The sequence below is a fragment of the Sarcophilus harrisii genome, chromosome 5, assembly GCF_902635505.1.
Source record: "Sarcophilus harrisii chromosome 5, mSarHar1.11, whole genome shotgun sequence".
Taxonomy (NCBI): domain Eukaryota; kingdom Metazoa; phylum Chordata; class Mammalia; order Dasyuromorphia; family Dasyuridae; genus Sarcophilus; species Sarcophilus harrisii.
Window position 1 is genome coordinate 106,831,898 of NC_045430.1, and position 16,101 is coordinate 106,847,998.

General features: G+C 38.9%; 1 protein-coding gene across 4 annotated transcripts in view; it reads right to left on the minus strand.

Annotated features, from left to right (window-relative positions):
- Window positions 1-828: 828 nt before the first annotated feature.
- The window catches only part of CD4 (CD4 molecule), a 35,093-nt gene continuing 19,820 nt past the window's right edge, over window positions 829-16,101 (minus strand). For 3 of the 4 annotated variants that reach the window (XM_023504528.2, XM_023504527.2, XM_031937702.1), the window contains exons 4-10: window positions 7,325-7,483; window positions 6,278-6,526; window positions 4,682-5,029; window positions 3,414-3,638; window positions 2,991-3,109; window positions 2,307-2,374; window positions 829-1,982 (exon numbers count right to left, since the gene is read on the minus strand). In XM_023504528.2, coding sequence (XP_023360296.1) covers window positions 1,973-1,982; window positions 2,307-2,374; window positions 2,991-3,109; window positions 3,414-3,638; window positions 4,682-5,029; window positions 6,278-6,526; window positions 7,325-7,483 — 1,178 coding nt within the window. In that variant the 3' untranslated portion in view covers window positions 829-1,972. The remainder of the gene's footprint in view (window positions 1,983-2,306; window positions 2,375-2,990; window positions 3,110-3,413; window positions 3,639-4,681; window positions 5,030-6,277; window positions 6,527-7,324; window positions 7,484-16,101) is intronic. The other variant, NM_001308980.1, reaches the window with a different exon arrangement.

The following is a 16,101-nucleotide window of genomic DNA, read 5'->3' on the forward strand; positions in this document are numbered from 1 at the left end:
CAAAGACCTTCCAATGTGGTAGAAACTGCCAGTTTCTGATTCCCTGGCATTAACGTTCAAGAACCAAGGACTGCCTCTATATTTTTATTAGGCATCAGAATAATACTTTATATTATGGGACAATCTATGTGGTTTTTCAAGTATTCTATATTACCATTCTATATGCCATTATCTCCAAAACCTAAAAATTTCAAATAGTCCAAAAGCAATAATGAGTATAAGTAGGCTGCAAATAATAACCAACAATGGCTTCTGTACAAGAAGTCACATGAAAGATATCATTCAGAAAACAGATGAGAAAAGGAAATGAGCTGATCATTTGTATCAAGAAAGAAGGATTATATGAAAAGCCTGAGCAGTGCACTGGTCCTTTCAGAATAGCAGAAGATCTAGAGGAAGAATTCCAGGGCTTTAGGTATCTCTGGATAATTTACCAAAGGACATGAACAAGAAAGGTGTGATTGAACCTTGGTCTATTGCATTGAAAGGAGTACTCCAATTGATGAGATCAAATCCATTGAATTATTGAAGAATTGCCATTATTAATAAGTAAAAGAGTATAATAGAGAGTTCTCACTCCTTAGGAAGCTCAAAGGATCTTATATGAACTGTGGATTCCCTGGGGAATCTTCGTCAGTGTCTCAGTACTTCAGCCAATCTAAGAATCTTTTTCTTCTCCAGGATCCAGACCACTTTTCCTGACCTCTGAGGGGCTAGAAGCCTTTCTTCAGGGAGGGCTCCTTGTGTTTGTTCTCTAACTCTGACTCTAGCAGAAACCTGGCCCTCTGACAAAACCCTCAGGAAAGATCCATCTAGAAACAAAATCAGATGAAAATCTATTCTTTTTGTATTGTTTATTCATTTTTTTATCAATTCAGAAGAGAAGGGAAATGTCATTGCATGGAAAAGTTAGGGGGTCCTATTCTGAGTCACTCCTGAGCAGGAAAGAAGAGAAAGGATATATGAAGAGGTTGAGTGATAGAAATTAAGATGGGAAAAAAAAGACCTGGGGGCATGGGGAAAAACTAATCTAGGAAGAGATTGATTTCTAGCCCCCAAATTCTAAAACCCTGATAAGGTTTAGGGAGTTGAAGGAAGAAAAGGGTTGGGTGAAATATGGAGAATTATAGCCCAGAACCAAGTATAGCCAAGTATCTAGAAATAAAGGTACCCAACCCCAGACCTCTTCACAAGTTTACAAACATAATTCAGGCCTTTCTCTAGGCCTGAACTGGCATTCATAGCTGGAAAATCAAAAGGAGAAAGAGAGAAATCACTCAGTAAAAGTTTGATGGAGGTCCCAAGATCATGAGGGAAGAGGGAAAACAATTAGTCAAATCAATCAAAAACATTTATTGAGTGCCTGTTATGTGCCAGGCACAATGCTAAGTGCTGGGGATACAAAAAAAGAGGCAATTGACAATCCTTTTTGTCAAGGAGCTTACCAGAAGGATGAATATTTACTAGGCTTTTGGATAGGGTGAGATGAAGATAGAGACACCTAATTACACACCCACAAGTTTGTTTTGGCTACTAGATAGAGCAAGGCATAGTGGCAGGAGAGAGTAAGCGTAGACTAAGAACATTTCTGACTGCAGGGTATAAAGCTGAAAAATACAAACCAGAGACATCTTGTTCTCAGTTTCTGGACTGAATGAAGTGCCATCCTGCCCCCTGCCCAAAGGCAAGATGAAATGACCTGCAGAGTCTTTTAGAGGGCTGGCAGAGGAAGGAAAGAGTACTTGCACCTCAGGTTGTGGATGCATCATGGCACAGCAGAATAAGGAGCACATCCTACTGACAATGTCCAGGATTATTACAAGGAGGCAGGTTAGGAAGGACAAGGGAGCCAAAATGTCTCGGTCCTCCTACATTCACCTTCCCTGCTCTTCCCAGTAGGCTGAGGCAGGAATGGAGGATTTTCACAAATCAGACAAACCTTCCATATTCAACTGTTCAGGCTACAGTTTTTCTAAAAATGACTAGAGAGGAAAAAAAAAAAGAAATAAAGACGGTTTAAGGACAATTCAGAAAGTTCTGTCCTTTTTTTCCCTCTTTCTGCTATATACACATCTCTTCCCACGCCCATCCCCATCTCCTCCCAATATTCTGGAGTCTTTTCTCTGTGAATCTCATACTTTTTCTTGCTTCTTAGTCCCCTCTCTCCTAGGATCATCTCTTGCCTTCGTCTGCCCAATCTCTCTTGCATTCTGGCCATGTTTCTTACCCTAAATCCTAAAAATCCCTCAATCCCAACTCTATCTTCATCTTTACTTCAGAACCTTCTTCTGTCTTTTGTAACTTACTGGGGACACTGGCAGGTCTTTTTCTCACTCAGGAGTCTCCTGATCTGAGACATCCGCTCTGCTCGGCGCTGTCCAGGGAGAATGAGGAGAAAGGTGGGAAAAGGAAAGAGAGGCATGAAGGACTTGGATCCATGAGACTGAGATCAATTGAGTGGAGAGTAGGGATATAAGGGGGAGGTTTCAGGCTACAGGAGTTACTATTGCCAAGGCAATCTGTCCCAGAATAAGCTTGCTGTTACTTCTTCCCTGTCTAGCTTGGATCTAGGACATTGAGATGTGGGGGAAGAAGGAAGTAGGAGGCAGGAGTAAGGAACATGAAAGCAATTATAAATTTTGCAAGATAAAAGTATTCATTCCTAAGTTTCCAATGCAAAGCCCCTTTACCCCTTAGGTTTTCATATTCCTCATCCATTTAAATGAAAAAATGTGGTTGGTAGATTTAGAGCTGGATGTGAGCTCTTAAGGGCAGGTAGTTCAATCCCACCTTATTTTATAGATGGAAAAATTGAAGCCCAGAGAAGGTAAATGATTTTCTCTGGATGACCCAATAGGTCCATTCCTGCTTCAATGTTCTAGGAGTCTATGATTCCATGGGCTGAGGTGGGTTAGGACAATTGCATGTATGGATATGTTAGGAAAGTGCTGGAAAATCTGGGGTAAAGTGGAGAGGAGAAGTTTACTCACCAGCCTGTGTCTTCGTCTGACATAACAGAAGGTAGAGAGCCCAAAGAGAAGCAGCAGGCTTGCTCCTGCACCCAGTCCAATGCCCAGATAAAAGGGAAGATACCACTCCTGCTTTGCTGCTAGAGAAGAGACATACCCAGAAGCCTTCTCACCTTCTAGTCCATAGTCTTGAACACCAAGAAGGATTCAAGAAAGAGGAGGGGTAGAAAGATGGAGCATAGAGTATCAGACTGGGAAATGGGATTCTCGGGTCCCAGCAGGAAGGAGTTAGCTGAGACTTCCAGAGAGGTAGTAGTTGCCTTAGTGGTAAAATGGTGGGAAGTTAGCATGGCTGAATGGGATTGCTCCTTGTATTCTTGTGAAAACTGAGCCACTGGGACAGGGGCACCAAGGAGAGAGAGGGGAAGGGAACCGGTTTCTTACTCAATTTGAAGGAATCTGAATTAAGTTGTTTCTTATTTTGGCGGAACAATTGGCATTCCCATGTCCCAGACTTTGGTTTGTCCACCTGCAGCTCCCTTTGCTTCTCTGAAACATTCAGGTTTATTTCTGTCTGGTTTTCTAGCACCCATCTCAGATTCAGCCCAGGGATTATGGGGCCCAGCACGTCACAGCACAGTTGCTTATGTGGTGATTCCTGGGATATAGCTGAAGAGAGCAAGAGACAGAAACTGAGGACTTGGACAATAAGAGATAGGACAATAGTGAAAACAACAGTGTCTACATGTATGTAGCACTATATAATTTTCAAAGCTCTTTCACTTGCATTGATTCATTTTCTTCTCAAAACAGCTAAGTAAGGTGGTTCTGGGGGAAGATATCCCCATTTGACAGATAAAGAAAACTGAGACAGAAAGCCAGAGAGGGAGACAGACAGACAGACAGAGACACCCATAGAGAAAGAGACATAGAGACAGAGTTAGAGAGACAGACTGAGACAGAGATAGAGACAGAGACAGAGACAGAGACTGAGAGAGACAGAGATAGCAACAGAAACAGAGACAGAGAGAGATATGTGAGAGAAAAGAGAGACAGAGACAAAGACTGAGAGAGACAGAGATAGAGATAGAAACAGAGACAGAGAGAGAGATAAGTGAGAGAAAAGAGAGACAGAGAGAGAGAGAGAAAGAGCGAGAAAGACAGAGAGAGACAGAGATAGAGACAGAAACAGAGACAGAGACTGAGAGAGACAGAGATAGAGACAGAGACAGAGAGACAGAGATAGAGACAGAAATAGAGACAGAGAGAGAGATAAGTGAGAGAAAAGAGAGACAGAGACAGAGAGAGAGAGAAAGAGCGAGAGAGAGCAAGAACGAGAGAGAGAGAGAGAAAAAGAGAGAGAGAGAGAGAGAGAGAGAGAGAGAGAGAGAGAGAGAGAGAGAAGAATTTGCCTAATTTCACACAGCAAGATAGAAAACTGAATTAAAACCCAGGACTAAAAGATTCTGACTCTGAATTCTGGGCTTTTTGGAGATTATTAATGAGGACAAGTCCCAAACCAGTTGAAACTGAGAAATAAGAGGACACCTTGGTTCCTGGATTCTAGTGAGAGGTATGGAGGAGATTTACCAGGCAAGGCTAGACAATTAGGTCCTCAGGGTCTCTTTTTCCCCTCCATGCTGAATCTGGAGATGACCAGCTCTGTGATATTCATAAGGAAGAAAGTATGTGCTCAGCCCTCACTTGCTCACCTCTCATTACCACAAGCTTGACCTTCTGTTTCAGGTCTCCCGAAGAAAATTTTAGAAGGAAGACTCCTGAGCCAGCATGCTGGGGCAAGACAGGGGAAAGAGTGAATGTGATTGCGAAATTAGACTTCTCCGCTTTGAAATTTGGAATCCCATTTTTGGGCGTCAAATTATTATCCTTCCATGAATACTTGGCTGGCTGTTGGGGAGAGGCAACACCTTCCACCTGCCATGTGAATTCTCCTTTTGGATTCTCCTTGTTCAGCTCCTGCTCATTTAAATTCAGAGGGAAGGAGAATTGGACAGTTTTGCCTGTCATCCCATAGATGGTCTGGGATGGTGATGTGAAACCTGTAGATGGTGATAAGAGACAGGAAGGGTAGGATTAGACAAATGGAGTGGAAGTAAAGAAAAGGGAGAAGAGAATGGAAATAAATACAAACAGCTTCGTATTCCAGGTCTTCCAAAAGCTGCCTATGCATTAAAAAAAAAAACATGATTATATTCATGCATCCCTTTGCACTATTCCCCTATATGAACCCTTCCATTGTAGCCAAAGTGATTTAGTTATAATTCTTCCCAAATGCCACGCACATTTCTGTTGGCTTGCTTATTTTGGTCCCTCTGCCCAGAAAGCTCTTCATATTCCTCAAAGTTCTAGACTTTCCTCCAGCTCAAGTCTCATCTATTCTAAGAAACCTTCCCTTATCTCAAAGGGGTCATTCCCTACCCTGAATCCCTGTAGAAATTTCTTATAGTATTCACTATAAACACAGAACCATTTCCTTAGGGTCTGCTATCTTTACCTTTCTACTACCATTATCTTGTCTCTCCTATAGATTCTAAACTCCATGAGCAGGAATCTGGTTTTTAACCTTTTGGAAATGCTCTGGAGCTAGCATCTAACTCTTGAACTTAATCAATATTCAATAGTAGATATTCACTAGATTTTTTTTTTTATGCTAGTGAAATTGAATCCATCTTCTTAAACAAACTAGGTGTTTGTGACTGTGGACAAGTCATCTAACTTCTTAGCAAGTCAAGCAAGTACCCAACATTTTAAGTTGTCAATTTGCATTCATAGATAGAATTTCTTCTTCCTTTGAGGTCAAGATGTCAACAAACAAAAAATTTAATAATCTAATAAACATTTAATTTATCTAATTATTAGATAAATGTTTATTAGATTATTAAATTATTAAAACAACAAAATCCAATTACTTTGAGTAAAATAAGTAGGGAATGGGAAAGGAGGTGTGTTGTTGATAAAGAGAAAGGAAAAGATCCTTCTCTTCCCCTTTTCTGAGTTGTAAAGTCAAGAAAATACAATAGTAATGAAAGTCTTCCTTTTTCCCCTTTTTTCCACCCACTGACCCTGAGAAGAGACTAAAATGGCCCTCAACATCTTGTCTCTCATGTGTCAAATAGTGGGAAAAAGTAGGAAGAGCAATATCCAGCTTGAAATCCCAAGATTTATTTCCCCCCCGGGGACAAAGATTAGGGGTAGAAAGGAAGATGGGGTCTTGAATCAAGGGAGGAGAGGCATTGAAAGTTGGTGGTAAAAAGATAAGAGTAAAGGAAAGGACTTGCTTCTCTTACCAAATACTGTGACTTTGATGCTCAATTTCAGGGTTTTGCCATTCACAGAGATATCACAGTACCAAATACCTCCTTCTTTGGGCTCCATATGGATTAAGTTCAAAGTTTTCTTGTCTTGACTCAGGATCCTTTTACTTTTATCTCCTGGACCATTCCATTCCACCTTGAATCCAGGAAGGCTGGAGGGGCTATGTAATGTTAAAGTCATGTTCTTTCCAGAAAATATATAATCATTTGGGTTGGCCGTCACTGGAGAGGGAACAGGAGGCAGCTCCAAATTACATATACCAGGTACACCCCAAAAAAGGAACAGATAGAAAATCTAGAAGTGTTGTTTCTCCCAGGATGATGCTCCGATCAAAGCATATTTTGAGTTAGAAGCTCATCCTGATCATAGGATAGAATAAACTGATAAACCAGCCTCTCAAACCTACCAATCATGCCACTTTTCTGGGTCCCCAAGGTCCTCCTTCTCTATCTTCTTTCCCCTTTATCTTCTTTCCTCCATCCTTCCTTCTTTCTTTTTATCTTTCATCTCTTTGTTCCTACTCTTCTCCTTTCCCTCTCCCTCTCATCCCAATGTCTCTATCTTTTTTAGCCATGAATAAAAGAGAAAAATGATCAGATGGGGTAGTGGATGGAATGCTAGAATTCTAGCCCCAGGTCAGGAAGACCTGAATTCAAATCTTTCCTTAGACACTTAATAACCTATGTGACTCTGGAAAAGTTACTTAACCTTACTGACAGCCTCGGTTTCCTCATCTCTAAAGTGTAGATAAATAATAACACTTACCTCACAGTTGTTAGGACCAAGTGTAAACATTTGTAACATATGTAAATAAATGTGATGTGTAGAAAATGCTTTACAAACCTGAAAGTGTTATATAAATTCTAGCTATTATTATGAAAACTTCCAAAAGGTCTCATTGGTTGCCAAGGTGCCTTTTGTTAGTAGGAGATGGGGGAAGAGAGAAAGAGAAGACAGGAATGGGAAGAATTTAGGGAGAAGGAAAGAAAGTGATTTGCCAATTCTTTTCTTCTACTCACATTTGAACACCAAAAGTTGGACTTCCTGCTTTCGGTTCTCTACCTCACAGAAATAGCTCCCAGAGTCTGCTATCTCCAGCTTCTTGATGATCAGAGAAAAGTTGCCCGAGTCCCATTCATTTGTTGAGGAATCCACTCTATCTTTCATTTTTGTCTTTCCTGGAAATGAAAAAAGATTTTTCTGGGTAGGGGAGCATCCATTCATTATTACAATATATTAAACATTCATGACTTTTCTGCTTTGAGCTACCTGAAGATTATTGTCATCAAAGTGAGACAGGGTGGTAGAGTAGTGGCCAGGAAAGGGAAAAAATAAACACTGAATTTTAAATCAGAAGACTTGGGTTCAAATTTTTTTCTATAGCTTGCTTCTTATTGGTGTGAACATGGAAATCACGTTGGGCTTTGGTTTACTTATGTATAAAAAGAGGGGGTTAGGCTAATCATTGCTAATATTCCTTCCAGCTCCAGACTCTTTGATTTCATTCTGTCCAGAGAATCCTCGACTTGTCAGATTTCCATTTCTGTCTTTGGAATGAATTATACCTCTCTTATGGGTAAATACCCATAGTTAGGTGACAGGATATGGATGATGAGTTAACAAAAGAGACTAGGAAGGAATGGTCACACAGAGAAAAGGAGAAAAGAATATCCAGGAGGAAAAATGTCATTTGGATCTTATTAAGACTTTTTAGCACAAGACACTAGAGTAAGCACTCAAAAGGACTATGCTCATTGAGCCTTCCCAAGTTCCCAGAGGATTATATTGAATGGGAAGTATGGACAAGCACCCCAAATGATTTGTTGAAGACTGGACAGAAAGTATAACAGAGATGGACTGCAGCACTTCTCATGGAGCAGGCCCCTTGCTAAAGGACATACATGACACAGCAACTCCTGATTGGTCAGTCCCTGGGTCTGAGGTTGCATTGACTGTGTTTGCCTTAAAGATGATTGGTGACTAAATCAAGAGGAACCTCCCTCCTCAGCAGGCTCTGAGGATAGAGGAGAAAATCTCTGCTCATCTCTGGAGCAGGTCACTTTGGGATTCTGCCAGCTCTCCCTTGGACTGCCAACAATATAAGAAGGGGATTTTTCTCCTCCCCCACTCACTGGCAGTAAGGCAGCCTGCAGTTTGAGCATATGGCAGTGAGAACATGTGCTTGCCTAGCTGAGCCTGAGACTGCACCTCAACTCCCCGGATGTCTTCTCTGGTTTGGGCTTCTTTCCTGAATCTAGGAATCCCAAGATCCTAAAGAATGGGTATTTCCAGCCTTATAAGTCTGAGAGTCCTTGAGTTCCTAAATCAGTGCCCACTGCTCAATATTAATAATACCCGAAGCTATGCTGCTTCTCAGAGGAGTATAAACAGGCAAGATCATTCTGAACTTGAGTACGCTGAAGGCAGAAATAAACTGGAACCAGATTCCCAGCCAATTGTTAAATTTCCAATGTAAGCATATATATTTCAGCAATCAGCAAATTGTATAGAGCTTAATTTATTGTTCTGCTGATTGTCTAGACTTAAGGAAATGATGAGGTAAATATTTAATAATGCAGATTAAATTTAAAACTGTATACATCCTCCCCAACTAGTTGTTCAACATTTACCAACATATCCTGGGCCTGACTGGTCAGAAAATTTGAACAATTTCAGCCTTTGGTGATCTGAAGTGAAAGTGAAATACCTGTTTAGTAAAATCACAAAATGCCTTTTCATGAAGTTTATTTAATGCAATGTCTGGTACATAGTAAATACTTAATAGATGCTTCTTGACTTTACCTTTTAGAGAATATATGGGTATAGATTGGATCTAGGTTGTTATTTTATATTTGTATTTGTTAATGCATACCTATGATTTTTTCTTTGTTTTGAGCGTTTCTTTAGAGGAAGAAAAAATAAGTAATTGTATTATACGTGAAATTCATTTTGTACCTGACAATTAAACACTTTGCTGAACCCAAAGGACAGAGATGCTTCCCCTTTGTCCTCTCCATTAAAGGGTGGACCATATAGGTGGTGTGGATTGAATTCAGTCCAAGGAAATCTAATTACGTAAATATTGCTGGACCTGGAGTCAGAAAGACCTGAATTTAAATCCAGTCTCAGATATTTAATAGCTATGTGACCCTGAGCAAGTCATTTAGTCTCTGTCGGCCTCACTTTTCTCATTTGTAAAATGGAGATTATAATAGCATCTATAACCCATGGTGATTTTGAGAATCAAATGAGATACTATGTATAAAATACTTAGTGCAGTGCTTGATACATAGTAAGTGATCAATAAATTCTACTTTCCTTCCTTGCTTCTTCTCTGAAAAAAAAAAGGGGGGGCAGTCTCTTTCTTTCACTGTTTGGCTCTTATGCCCCAACCCTGACACTCCTGGGGAATAGTTTCTTAAATTTTGGGTTTGGCTCATGTCTAGAGTCTTCCTAAAACGGACAATAGAAAGGTAGTCTGTTGTTGATTGGTTGTTGTCCTTTGTATTCGCAGAGGACCAAAGTGACATCACTATGTTAGAGTCGAGTTACAGTGTGTAAATTAGGTATGGGAGAGGTATTTATTTCCCCCACACAAAAGAAATGGGAAACACATTTGGTTCTCACACATGGCATTCATTGACAGAAACTTAAGCCTCAAGTACTAACTACTGTTATATCATGAGATTGATTTTTTTAACTTCAGAACATGAAGCAGTCTTTAGGATTGGATTTGTCACAATTTATCTCAGCTCTTCACTGTCTGAATTACTCTCTCCAAGTCCATGATTTCTAAAAAGCCAGGCCAGGGTTTGAAGCCTCCTCACCCCCCTTGGTGGATATCTTCTCCAATGCAGAATCTCTACATATGAAAGAGGATTACTCCTGCTGTAACTGAGGATCCGGAATCTCTGGACCTTTCAGACTCATAAGGTGGCTTCTAAGGCTGTAAATATTTATGTCAGGATGGCTGCTGGATGATCAAAGAAACACAAAGCAGAAGACAGAGAGACAGAACCCAGGACTGAGCCCAGCTAGGTAGCTGATCTGTAAGCTCAAGCTACCATTGGGAGCAATTGCCATGCTTCTGGGGCAGAGAAAAGCCCCATCTCCCAATTCTCTCTTCACCTCCACAGGAAGTCCCAGAGTGGCACAATGCCATCTGGAGGATCAAAGGAAGAAAATGACAGAAGTGGATTCATTCATTCATTGAGTAAATAGCTTTTCCTGCTCAGCAGCTGATAAGGGGATTGCTTGGTCATCAACCAAGTATCTGAATCCTTAAGCCATGAGTCACCCACCCATGGCCAAGAGAAAGCAGCTTGGCTCATAGTCTTCCTCTTGATCTCACTACCTCTTCTCATGGTGATGTAACTCAGTATCCAGCTGGCTTTTGAGCTCTCTGAATTGTTTTTCCTTGAGCCCAAAGAGAGGATTTAGGGAAAGACTGGAAGAGCCGTGATTTCTAATATTCCTGGCTCAGAGAATGATTACCCTTACTCCCTCCTTCTCCCTTCTCCCAAGTCACAGATTTTTTTTTTTTTTTGGCTAGGTGAGAGAGGCCATTTTTTACCTAGTCTAAATCACTGAATGGGTGCTGCCTCAGTCAAACTTAGACCTGTTGAAGACCTTAGTTTAAAAAAGCCAAGGTCTCCCAGTGCATCCAGGGCCATCTTCAATTGTCTTGACCTATATCTGGCCACTGGACCTAGATAGCTCTGCAGGGGAAAGTGAGGCAGTGCCCATCCCTCCCTCACTTAAATCTAATTCTCTGGCATGTCATGGCCCTCTTCAAGAACGAAGAACAAAACAATCAGCAATATGCCCTCTATGTGTTGAAGCATCCTCTTTTCACTTTTTAATCTTCTTTCTTCCTCTGATCTTGCAATTCAGATTTTTAGGAGAGATGCAAAAGAGGAGCAGTTGGTGTGATAGTGGACCACACAGAGAGAAAAAAAATACCATGAACAATACCAGATCAAAATCGTGGCAAGGATCAAAGTGGTTAGGGGAAGGCATCACATGAAAAAGAGATTCTTATAGTAGAGAGACAATGACCAAGACTTATGAGAAGAAAAGTGTCAGGCTGAATCTACCACCTATTATGGTGGGTTCTAGGTGCAGAATGAAGTATAACTAGTCAGACAATGGCCAGTATGCTGATTTGTTTTGCTTAATTGTACTTTGGTTGCTAGAAAGGGTTCTATTTTAGGGGGTAAAGGAGTAGGGAGGAAACAATGGGAAGTGACAGCAATGTAAAAAAAAAGGGATAAAATTAATTTAAATTTAAAAAAAAGAAACATAGGAAGATATTAAAAGGAAGTGGAGTAATTGTAATCACCAGTCTTGGGCCTGGATGATGAAGAATATCTCCCACATCTTATTAGAGAGTTGGGAGAATATGGTTGTGGAATGTGTCCTATATGACCAGATTTGATCACCGTGCTATTTTTCTTTTCAATAAGGAAGAGTTCATTAGAGGTGGTATTGAAGTGGTATAATATATAGAAATGATATAAAGTTAAAGAAGAAAAATTATTAGTAAAGTCCAAATACATGTGTGTGTACATATATTTGTTGTTTTGAATTATTTCAGTCATATCTGACACTCCATTTAGGATTTTCTTGGCAAAGATACTGAAGGGTTTGCCATTTCTTTCTCTAGCTCATTTTATAGATGAGGGAACTGAGGCAAACAGAGTTAAGTGACTTGCCTAAAATCACTAATCTAGTGAATGTCTGAGGACAGATTTGAATTGATATCCTCTTGACTCCAGGGCCAATGTTCTAGCCAGTGTGCCATTTATGTATCTCATATGTATATGTATGTGTATATATGTATTTTCTACTTGGCCTCTCTGTGGCTTTTGAAACATTTACTTCTCTTGGATATGTTGCCTAGTAATTAAGTTCATCCCAGCTCCTTCCTCAACTTTCAATGACTTCTCTTATTCCTCCTCACTAAGGACAGTTCAGTGTTCAAAAGTTACCACTAAAGATGGTAAACCTCCTTAGAGAAAGGTATTGGACTCCAGGTGCCAAATGAGAGATTTTTTTTTTTGACATGATCAGTGAGGGAATTTGTTTTGCTTAACTACGCATGTTTGTTACCAAAAAAAAAAAAAAAATGTCTCTTTAATCCCCTAACAATTAGGTAGGGGTAAGAGAAAAAGAAACTAAATTTTTGTTAAATTTTAAAAATTGTTCCTGTGGGTAACAACTAATCCCCTAGAATTTTTTGTTGTTGTTATTGTTTGTTTGTTTGTTTTTCAAGCAATCAGTGATGCTAGGTGGGTGAAGGATCCCTCTCATTTGGATTAAAAAGTCACTCACTGTGTTATCATTACATTTTATACAAACAAGTATAAAAGATGTGAAATACATTTTATAAATAGAGCTAAGGATTCAGGGTAAGGAAAAAGTCACTGTGTGTTATTTGACTAGAATACAATATTGGAGGCCCATACCATGTACATAAAAATTAGAAAGGGCAAAAGATCAGACTGGCAAAAAGGAAAATGACAAATGTTGGAGGATCTGAGGGAAAATGAGTACATTAGTACACTTCTGGTTAAACTATAAATTAGTTCAACTGTTTTGAGAAGGAATTTGGAACAGTGCTCCAAAAGTTAGTAAATTATAATTTTTGACCAAGCCTATAACCAATGTGAGATAACTAAGCAACTCAGTCGATAGAGTGCTGGGCTGAGAATCAATAATATCTGAGTTCAAAACTGGCTTTAGACTCTTACTAGCTGTGTAATCCTGGTAAGTTAATTAACCTTTGTTTGCTTTAATCCACTGGAGAAGGAAATGGCAAATCATTTCAGTATCTTTTCCAGGAAAAAACTCTATGGATGGTATTAGTATAATATGGTCCTCCAGGATCACAAATAGTAGAATACAACTGAATAATTGAACAATGACAATAACTCACATAATTCAAAAGAAAGTGGAAAAGAAACTATTTTTACAAAAACAGCTAGGTGGTATAGTGAATACAGTGCTGACTCTGGAGTCATAAGAACCTAAGTTCAAATTTGACTTCAGATACTTTCTAACTGTGTGACCTGAACAAGTCACTTAACCCTGTTTGCTTCAGTTTCCTCATCAATAAAATGAGCTAGAAATAGGAAATGGCAAACCACTACAATATCTTTTTGAAGAAAAACCCAAATGAGGTCACAGAGGTCAGACATGATTGATAATTAGTCAACAACAATAAATTCAAAATAAATGTTTTGTAGTAGCCCCAAACTGAATATAAGGAGATGTTCAACTATAGGGTAATAGCTAAACAAATTTAGCATATGATTGTAATAGAATATTATTGTACTATAAGAAATAAATAGTTTCAAAGAGGAAAAGCTCTATGAACTGATACTGAGTAAAAACAAAACTAGGAGAGCAACTTACACCATGACAACAATATTGTAGAGTAAAATAACTTTGAAAGGCTTCCGAACTTTGGTCAATGCAATGTCAAACCAGAGTACTAAAGATAAAACACATTACTCACCTCCTACCTGAGAGGTAATGAACTTTAAATACCAAATCTGATATATATTTTTGAAGAGGCTCAATGTAAGAATTTATTTTGTTGGATTATGCATATTTGTTATGAACATTTATTTTTCATTATTTTGTTGTAGTTCATTGGGGAAAGAGGAACAGAGTCTGCAGCATAAAAATAAATGAACAAATAAATAAATAAATAAATTGTTGGGGAAAATAAAGTCAAAAATGATAAATCACAAAATAGTTTGTATATAGGAAAAGAAAATAAAAATGAATATGCTACAAAACAGTTTGTATATAGGAAGGATATATTGATATATAAAAATCTACAAATCTGAGGGGAGATATAGATAGAGGAAGAGCATGAAGACAGAAGGGCCAAATAGAGAATATATTATAGATTGTCCATGTAGATTGAAATAACGTATAATGAATTATTGAAAATGCACACAAAGTTGGCATGGGGAAAGGATATAGTTTGTAGGGAAGAAGTGCCAGGCATATTAAGTCACAGGTATCTACTAGAGATAATATCTATTAAACAAAGATAAAATTGTATTTACTTGATGTTAATTTCATCTTTCAAAATGAATGTTAACAAAACAAAGAAGGTAGGATAGCTAAGCTGTGAGAACAAAAAGGCAGTTTTTGTTGTTGTTCAGTCAAGTTCCACTCTTTGTGACCCATTCTGGGATTTTCTTGGCAAGGATACTGGAGTGGTTTGCCCTTTCCTTCTCTAGCTCACTTTACAGAGGAGGAAACTGAGGCAAAATGGATTAATTGATTTGCTCAAGATCACACAACTAGAGTCAGGAAAAAATTCAAATTCAGCCTCAGATACTAGCTATATGACCCTGCACAAATGACTTAGCCCACTTTGCCTCAGTTTCCTCATCTGTAAAGTGAGCCAAAAAAGGAAAGGGCAAACCACTCTTGAATCTTTATTAAGAAAATACCAAATAGAGTCATGAAGAGTAGGACATAACTGAAATAGCTGGACAATAATAGCTCTAGACCCATCACTTTATCCATGGTTCCACCTAGCTGTCCAGAAAGACAATAATTACTGTCACAATCCCTAGAAGTAAACTAGCTTCTCTAGGGCTGCCCATAGCATAAAGAAGAAAGACTTTCACTGCTGGAGTTGATCCTCTGCTGGCCCCCACAACTGTGATATAAGATAGAAAGCAAGTACAAGAGACAGAAGGAATGAGGTATCTTTGGTACAGTAGGACAGAGCAGTCATGGTGGAGTGAGTTTGTAGGTCCCTTCCTACTTTCGAGCATATATATTCTGCTGGACTGTCTTATCCATGACAGGAAAACCAGAAAAATGGGCCATAGGTTCAGTGTACCTCTTCCTGAGCCACTATTTAGAGAATATTTCTCTTGCTAATAGGATAGTCCCTTTAATGAAGTCCGGGGGTGGGAGGGAGGAAGGTTCTCAGAAGCCATTCTGTATCCTGAAAGGTCAATAAGGAAAAATTAGTTGCCAAAGAGAAAGTGACAGCAATGTTGGGCAGGAATGGCAACTTAGAATTTGTAAGAAAAAAAAGAACATGAAAAATCAGGTATAGTCTAATGTAGGTTTTAGACTTTAAAAGAGTAGATTTCAAAGAGTACAGAGGAAGCCAGGGTCCCATGAGTCTGAGATTCTAAAAGCAAAGTCAGTTCAAAAGCAATAGGAAGCACAGAAGAAGGAACTTTAGATAATTCACAAATTATTCAGATGAGAAAGGAAAAGAGGTCTGAAGAGACCGCTTAACAGCAATTTTTGTTGTAGCAAAGAACTGGAAACAAAAAGAGATGCCCCTAAACTGAAGAAGGGCTGAACAAATTATGGTATGTTAATGACATGGAGTATTATTGCTCCTTAAGAAACGACAGAAGGGATACTTAGTGGTTACAAGAGTTTTGTTTTTCTTTTTTTGTCAATGGAATGTATGAGGGAGGGGAAAGGAAATAAGAACTAGTAACAGTGTTGATTTAAAAAGAAGAAAAGAAGGGCACTGAAACATTTTTTTTTAAAGCTCAGAAGAGAATAAAAGGAAGTTCAATAGGAAACACTAGCAAGCTAGATAGCTTTGAAGTAAAATGTCAGATTTATTATACTTTAAAAAAAGCAGACCATACGTAATTGAGATTTGTGGTTTTATCTTTTTTTTTTTTTTTTTTGCTCCTCTTTGTATATAGAAATGTTCACCTTTTTGGTGGTTTAAGTTCAGAATTTTGACAAAATTAATTTTTTAAAAAGAGACAAGAACAGGTGTAGTCATGAT